The sequence below is a fragment of the Papilio xuthus genome, unplaced genomic scaffold (assembly GCF_000836235.2).
Source record: "Papilio xuthus unplaced genomic scaffold, Pxut_1.1 DF825928.1, whole genome shotgun sequence".
In the NCBI taxonomy this organism is placed as follows: Eukaryota; Metazoa; Arthropoda; class Insecta; order Lepidoptera; family Papilionidae; genus Papilio; species Papilio xuthus.
In genome coordinates, this window is record NW_013532721.1 from 6,611,787 (window position 1) to 6,620,476 (window position 8,690).

Sequence of the window (8,690 nt, forward strand, 5' to 3'; positions counted from 1 at the left end):
TGGAGTATAGTGTGTCCGTATAGTGAGCTTGATGATGACGATTTGTTTTGCTTCAATGCATATTGTCTTGTTAGCAATTTTCTAAATATTTTACCAACAGAGAGGAGCTAATCTCTTTCCAGTGTTATTCTATTTCTCAAGACAAGAGTGGCACTACTACTCCAGTTCTATCAGAAAATATGATCTATCAAATAAACAAACTGGAACAAATAAGCATTTATCAAAGTTGGGGGTATTTTGTTGGTGAACTAAACAATAATGGTATTATTACGAAAGCAATGAGCATTATGTTGCGTTCTTAAAATATGTTCGCTTTAGTCAGAAGATGAAATAAAGTTGCAATTAACGAAATTGTTTTATTTTTCCAAAATTGTTTTCCCTCGAATAATACTTTCAAACGTCAAAACGGAAATTGACAGATTGATTTTTTTAGGTTGGTAGCAACGTAGACTTGTTCATAATATTGCTAGCATTGAAAATGTCAATTTTTATTCTCCGTTTGTGTATCTAATTAGTCAAGAGTCCCGTCTCTTATTTTATATACTCTTTGGTCAGTGCTTGTCAGTGTCACTTTACAAAATGAGAGAGATAAATATTTATACTCGCAAACTTGTAATTACGAATTGATTACGAATAACTTTTATCACTTTTTTAAATTTATGGATAAATTCCTACTGTTTGATGTGTGTTATTCAAGCTATTGAATATGTAAATGTTAATTTGTATTTAAAATGTAAAACCAGAATAATTCCAGGGTAACCTTATTCTCGTTTTACCCAATTTGTTAATTTATTAAATTAAGTAAAAGTCTTATCTTGTTATCATGGGAGAAATGTTTAATAGATTAGTTCAGTTCCAAAGTCAAATTTTAGTTGAAATTCAAGAAACATCTGATCTTAGTTTTTCTTGTTTACTTCTAACAAAATATGTGAGAAACATTAACTCTTTAGATTCAGTGTCCTTGTTAAAAATTCAAGCCATACTCGATTACATGCATGAACTGATAAATGCTGGAAATTGGAAAGATGTGAAACTTTCTTGGAGAAAAACTATAACAGTAGCATCTTATCTAAAACTAATAGTTCTTCATAAGTCGTCTACTGAGTTAACAGAAGACTTACTTCAAGAATTATTTAAGATTATTGACCATGGTATTCTTTTTGGGTGTCCTCTTAAAAATGAATCAATGCTGTTACAAAAGTGTGCAGAAATCATTAACACTTTTCGGCCACATGTCAATAAAATTGAAAATGTATGTAATGAAGTAAAAGATGTAGATATTCAAAGCAGCTATAATAGTTTATATAAAATTGATATTTTAAACTGTCCTAGTATGGAAACATTTTTCAGAGACTACATTTTACAAGAAAGACCAGCCGTTTTAGAAAACTGCATCAATCACTGGCCTGCACTAGAAAAATGGAAAGATCAAAATTATTTCATCAAACTTGCTGGACTTAGAACTGTGGCGATTGAGTTAGGCAGTGATTATACCAAATCTGAATGGACCCAGAAGTTAATGACATTGGAAGAATTCATAAAAAACTATATGTTTAAAACAGATGGACCTGTAGCATACTTAGCTCAGTACCAACTTTTTGACCATATTCCAGAATTGAAGCTAGATATAACAGAACCGGAATACTGCTGCTTTTCTGACACTAATGAACCTGTAGATATTATGGCATGGTATGGCCCAAAAGGGACATTATCACCACTTCACTATGATACAAAAAGAAACTTACTAGCTCAAGTTATTGGTAAGAAACATATTTTTCTGTTCTCACCAAAAGATACTGATTATTTATATCCACATGATAGTCAATTATTACACAATACAGCACAAGTTGATCCAAGAAAGCCAGATTTGGAAAAGTACCCTGAATACAAAGAAGCTAAGCCATATTATTGTACTTTAAGTCCTGGGCAAATGTTGTTCATACCACCTAAATGGTGGCATTGTGTAGAATCTTTATCTATTAGCTTCTCTGTGAGTTTTTGGTGGCAGTAATAGACATGAATAAAACTTTCTGAAACATTTCAATTTAATTTTTAACTAACATCCTTAAATACTGCTGTTTTCTTCACCAAATCTAAGTATCAGTTTACTCCACAAACTAGTAAAAATTTAGACAAACATGTAAATAAATATTACCAGTGAGAAACATTTATTTTGCTTGGCACATGAGTGACAAAAGTTCACTGAGCTGATGGCCAAACTCCATTAAATAAAGAGACAGCTTGAGAGACAAAGAGAGAGAGAGAGGGAGTATAAATAAATGATAAATGAAATAGAACAGTAAAATACACCTTTTTATTTTAACATTATAGAATACACAACAGTATGTAAAAAATAATTACAAGTCAATACAAATAGTGATCGGAAAATCATATTAATTGGATCACATTAGCAAATACATATTATTTGCTCGGATTGAAACTGTCCTGAAATAGTCTACTATTTAAGAAATTATGGCTTTTTCTTAATCCCCAGTTTACTTTTAATTTGTGGTTTCATTATGCATTCTTATGGTGAAGCTGAAATCTTTTTGACATGTGCAAATATAAATTGCAAAAAGGAAACTTTAGTCAACTTACCTGTTAATATAGAAAATACCAGTGCTGAAAGAATAGAATTAGAAAGTACCTACTTTTTTGTGAAGCATGCCTTAAAATTATTGCCAAAACAAAATGTTTAAAAATCAACACATACTACAGCCAACATGTGATAATGATAACCAATATGATAACAATGGAACACCAATCGCCCTGTGAACTAGAAATTGGACAAAAAAATTCTAAAATCGATTTCAAGAAACTGTTCTATAAATTCCAAAGAGTGAAAATTCTAATAAGCAAAGAAAGATTAAAGATATTAAGGCATAAAACACTTTTTGAAGATATGCTGAACGTCACAACAGCTTGCGGTGCTGGTCAGTGTAAAGGCAAAAGGCAAAGGGAAATGTGGAGTGCATGGTTGTACCAGAATGTGCGAATAAAAATATTACGCAGAAATTATTGAGATTCAAAAAGATATTTTAAGTGAAATGGGATAGAAGTGAAATAATTATTTATAAGTTCTTTTATCTATATTCTCTATTTAAGACTCTTCCTATAATCAGTCGTCTCACTTCAGACGTTCCCGCACCAATTTCACCCACTTTAGCGTCCCTGAGTATTCTTCCTGTTGGATAGTTATTGACGTAGCCATTCAATCCTGAAAAATTTGGATTATTACGAAACTATTGACTTGATTCATAATCACTTCATGTTTACGATTGCCCCACGAGTTACATTTCAAAGCAAAACCGATTCGTTTGCTGCACTTCCTTTGTTAATCGAAAAATGATTACGGAATCCTGGATGGCACAACGAACAATGACGAATCTAGCTGCAAATGTAAATGAACTATGTAAACTATATTTGCTTAAGTGTTTTTTTGACTACCCAACATATTGGTGGAATAATCACAGAACTTGGATTGATTCGTAACAAGCAATTTTTGATGCTACGAAATAGTTAAATTGAGGAACAAAAGACAATATTAGTTTCAAGTAGCAAAATAGTACGAGATTAAAATCACACATCAGATAGTATACATATCTACAAGGATTACCTTGTAGGTATTTATAAAATATAATTTTTGTAACCTTAATAACGAAACAGTGCAGTTATTTGTTAATAAATTGAAAAATAAACTTTTATGTATCAACATATCATTATTCTTTATTTATATTCGCTGTTCAATGCTCTTCCTATAAGCATTCTTCTCACTTCAGATGTGCCTGCACCTATTTCATATAATTTAGCGTCCCTAAGTATTCTTCCCGTTGGATAATCGTTGATATAACCGTTGCCTCCTGAAAAATCAATATAACATCACCAAGTAACCTATTAAGGAACCCTTATGTAAATAAACAACGTCTCATCTCGGCTAAAGCACAGATGATGAATCCATAGAGAAAGTTATGTCACACGTTTCGATCGAATTTTAATTCGGCCAAATTTAGATGTCATCTCTATCAGCAAATAAAATAAGGCCAGCCATTTGATAATCTGGTACCAAATATATTACAAGAATAGTTCTAATTTTAACCGGTGTGGTCGTAGTTTAAGATATTACCTAATATTTGTATAGCATCCAGGGCGAGTTGTGTGGCCCGCTCCGCGCAGTACAAGATGACGCCCGCGCAGTCCTTGCTGTTGACGTGGCCCGCGTCGCAGGCCTGCGCCACGCTGTATAAGTAGCTCCGGCTGGCACTCAATATCGTGTACATGTCCGCCATTTTACCCTGTCATGGAAAATATATGGTCGAAATAGTAAAATGGTTATAGTACTTTTCAAATATCTTGGCTCGGAATGTTTAACGTACCGTATCCCCGTACCCTTAGTAGGGGGATACGGGTGAAGTTGGTCAGGTCACGTGTTAGTCGGCCATATTACAAGAATTCTGTAACTTGTTGGTTACGTTTACCAAAAGTGACAATCTCGGCATCAAATTATTAAATCACTCGCATGACTTTTCCCAGTATAGATTGTTTTACATTATAGTATTAGATTCGGGATACGGATTTAATGTCTCTAAATCTGATTTTGGATCTATATTGTTTAAAAGATCCATTTTACCTGTAGTAACTGGAATTCTCCAATATTCTTTCCGAATTGTTTCCTAGTATGAGCGTATGAGAAAGCAGCGTCAATGGCCGCCTGCATGAGACCGACGGGACCCCCGGCTAGCACCAGACGCTCCAGATCCAACCCTGACATCAACACGTACACACCTTTGTTCTCTTTACCCAATAGATTAGCTGCCGGCACCTAAAAATATTAAATTTCTTTAAATAATTTGAAGAGTTAAATACATTTAGTGTAGAGTTGAAGAAAGGAATGAAAAGATACGCGATACAATGCGAATAATATTGATATGGAAGTGTGAGGTGTAACAAATGAATAGGATAGGAACCCAGTTCGTAAATGGAAACCTTGAAAATAATGAGTAAATTGCATCAAGACTCACATCATGTGACAAAGTTGAAGCTAAAGCAATGTCATATAACATGGAGAGATTTCATATTAATATAGAATATAATGTAATCATATGGTACCTTACAATCTTCAAATACCAATTCGCCAGTATTGGAGCCTCTCATTCCGAGTTTGTCGAGTTTCTGGGCGGTAGAGAAACCGGGGAAATCTTTTTCGACCAAAAAAGCTGAAATTCCGTGTTGAGGTTTGCTTGTTAAATCAGTTTTAGCGTAAACCTGTAATCAAAATAATTTCAATAAAAAATGCTATCTAAATTTATTTAACACGTTATGCCTGGTTTACATTATGTCATTAAAGTAACTGGCGACAGTGAACCAAAACGGCGAGATCCAAGCTACTGTGCTACTGGACTGGCGTAATTTAATCCAACCATGAGAGTTATCGATATATTAAAGGTCAAAGGGGTCAAACATTGCACTTTGTAATATTTTAACTGGATTCAGTAACAAAGCAGTCATCTATACAAATTAAAAAAATTGGAATGTCTGTATATAATATTGAGGATAAATCACATTGGTACTACGTTTGATATTTTTAAAAAATCATTTTTTTATCTTCGTCTGTATGTTTGTCTAGACTGCGTTTCCGGGTAATCTCTGGATCAGATTGACCGATATTAAGGAAAAGGTGATGCACGCGAGTTTATATTCTACGCAGACGAAATCGCGGACAACAACTAGTTTAAAAATATTATTTAATTTGATGAAACTAAACTTAAATCGTTGGTTCATTAATTCTATTCAATTCAATTTAATAATGTACGTGAATTTGAATTTAAAATCTATTAATTATAATGTTAATTTCTGACACCAAATTCATCATATTGTTTTCAATTTAAATACTTTATTTTAATAAAATAAAAATATTCAAGTGTAAGATAACTAAATAATAGTCTAGACAAATTATTGTTATAAATAGCTTCGTCGCGTTAAAAAAAAAACAATGTTGAAAGTCGGACTTTATTTCTTGAGATTTTTATAAAGACAAAGGTCAGCCAATACAGGGAGGTTCAAGTTTTTTTTAGTAAATACTTTACTTCCTTCTATATAACATTTCGTATTTGAATTTGAACTAGCTGTTACCCGCGACGTCGTCCGTGCGTAGTAAAAAAAATAATAATTAATAGCCTATGTGTTCTTCCAGACTATGTTAGACGTCGATATCAAATTTCAGTTAGATCCATGCAGCCGTTCTGGATACCTTATAACAAACATCCATTAAAACATTCGCATTTATAACAGTGCGGATTTACTAAGCAACAAAACAAAATAGACGACTTGAGAATCTCCTCCTTTTTGACGATTGTTAAAAAGATTTTTTTTTCAAAGTTACCTCCATTTAGTTTGCAGTAGGAAATGTAGATACTCACAACTAAAACGTCAGCGTCTGGGCCATTCGTTATCCAGAATTTGTTGCCATTGAGCACGTAATAGTCCCCCTTTTTTTCGGCGCGTAGCTTCATGGAGACCACGTCACTGCCCGCACCGGGTTCGGACATCGCCAGAGCTCCCATATGCTCCCCTGAACATAGCTGGAATATCAAGAAAATAAAAAGAGGAGACCTTAAATAATTTTAAAATGAGTGTTAGCAACAGAAGATACATCTAAATAGTATATAATTTTGGTAGTTTTTACTTACCTTAGGTAAATATTTAGCCTTCTGTTCGTGTGTTCCGTTTCTATTTATCTGATTGATGCACAAGTTTGAATGCGCGCCGTACGATAGCGCTATGGCTCCTGAAGCCCTGTATAGCAAATTAGAACCAATTCATCTTAATATAAGCTTCGCTAAGCGCTCAGGAACAGTTGTAAGAAGGACCTTACCTTGACAATTCTTCCATAATAACGCAGTGGTCTAAATACTTTCCCCCTGATCCGCCATACTCCGGACTTGCAGTTATGCCTGAAAAATATAATATATAAATTGGAATATCTGTATATAATTTGAGTAGTTAATGACAAAAAACAAATTTAAAATTTATGACTGTATTCCGGGTAATCTCCGGATCGACTAGACTGATTTGAAGGTAGCTTATGCATACGGGCATATGTAGCCTACTGTTTTTTTTATTCTGCTCTGACGTATTAGGCAACTGCTAGTCTTAAATAAAATACGTTTCAATATATTTAAGTTTAATAAACGTATATGTTAAATTTAGTGCAACTTTACATTAGCGATGTTATGTTTAAAAGTGTTCAGTTCCTCTGTAACTTTAATAAAAAATCGTTTAACAGTTTACATTCGCATTTCTAGAACATTCTTATAAGACATATATACATTATTTATATAATAAGATTTACCTAAAACTCCAAGATTTCCTAGTTTCTTCCAAAATTCTCTTAATTCAGTAAAGTTGTTCGTCCTATCAATTTCTGCTGCTTTTGGCGCCAATTCTTTTTGTGCGAAATCGAAAATCATTTGACGAAGCTGCAAAAAGTTTTGAAATTTTAGAGATGAAAGAAGAGCGGATCTTGGATTTGTAGTAGGCAATGAGGTCAAGTAATAAACAACAAAATGTATGTATTTCTTTAACCAATACTGATAATTCTTGAAATTAAGAAAAATCTAAAAAAATGATGTAGAAATGTGAAACTTTAACATGATTTCTTAAGATTGTTATTATTTTGAAGGCACAAAAAATTAATTAATTTTCAATGCTACAAAATTATATTTTTCTAGAATCAAGTCAATCAACTAGAAATGCGGCTGTCGGAGACTGCAGTGTATAAAGGCTTACCAAATAGTTTTAACAATAATAAAAAATAGAAGAATTAATTTATATGTGTAATTTACATTATAGCTATTTGTTTTACATGAGCTGTAGGTAACACAAACATTAATATTTGATATAATCATCGATTAAAAGGTTAAAAAAAATAAACCAGACTATCGGGTGTCGAAAACAAGGCAAACTTGTTTCGTCATACTCAATTTGTAGTGAATCGTATTATACAAACCTGTTGCTGTTCACTTGACAGTCCAAATATATGCTCATCTATAGGATAATGAGACATGCATCTTCCATTTGTTCCACTGACACAACGACGTAAGATCTTGCCACACAAAACTCTAACAGCCATCGTGAACGACCACTCCCATCGGTAGCCGGCTCAAAACTGTCCTACTCCTATAACAAACTACATCGTAAAAGGAAGATAAAACGCTCCAATACTTGTATCTTATTGTTTTATACATAAAGACTAAAATGCAAAAGCTAATTTTAAATTAATTCACTGAAGATAATTACGTATCCATTGATAAAGAATACAAATAACACGTTATCCGCTATATCAAATTATTCGTATTATTCCAATGGTGACGGAGTGGTTCAAGTCAGGTCGATATTCTGCAAGGTCTTTGATATGTTTATTAAAATAGTATTAAGTTCATGGCGCAAAGATTTAGTACATCTTTAATTTATTAACTTACAGTCTCATAAGTAACAAAATTTATTTTTATTTATTTAATAAGTTATGAAATAACAAGAAATTCATCATCATCATCTTACGTTATACGTCGTGCGGGTTGACCTTCACCGTAAGAACGTCGCATAAATGTTCATATGTAAATGGATAAACACATTGGTATGTACATCGCGGGATTCGAACACAGGACCTGCAGATTAGAAATCAACTGCTTAAC

General features: G+C 33.0%; 2 protein-coding genes across 3 annotated transcripts; one reads left to right on the plus strand and one right to left on the minus strand.

Annotated features, from left to right (window-relative positions):
• The first annotated feature begins 561 nt into the window (after positions 1-561).
• Positions 562-2,789, plus strand: JMJD5 (Jumonji domain containing 5). Its single transcript, XM_013322551.1, has one exon. It carries the CDS (start codon positions 824-826, stop codon positions 2,009-2,011), a length of 1,188 nt encoding a protein of 395 aa, XP_013178005.1. The 5' UTR covers positions 562-823; the 3' UTR covers positions 2,012-2,789.
• On the minus strand, positions 2,325-8,180 carry Ivd (isovaleryl coenzyme A dehydrogenase). Of its 2 annotated transcripts, XR_001228269.1 has the most exons (10): positions 8,006-8,180; positions 7,349-7,475; positions 6,872-6,950; positions 6,687-6,792; positions 6,417-6,578; positions 5,107-5,262; positions 4,628-4,819; positions 4,124-4,292; positions 3,158-3,860; positions 2,325-3,126 (listed from the first exon to the last, which is right to left on the minus strand). XR_001228269.1 is itself a non-coding variant. In XM_013322550.1 (9 exons), exons 1-9 carry the CDS (start codon positions 8,126-8,128, stop codon positions 3,727-3,729), a joined length of 1,248 nt encoding a protein of 415 aa, XP_013178004.1. In that variant the 5' UTR covers positions 8,129-8,180; the 3' UTR covers positions 2,325-3,726. The 2 variants fall into 2 exon arrangements, 1 of the variants encoding a protein (XP_013178004.1); XM_013322550.1 differs by having other exon boundaries at positions 2,325-3,860.
• Between the last annotated feature and the right edge of the window lie 510 nt (positions 8,181-8,690).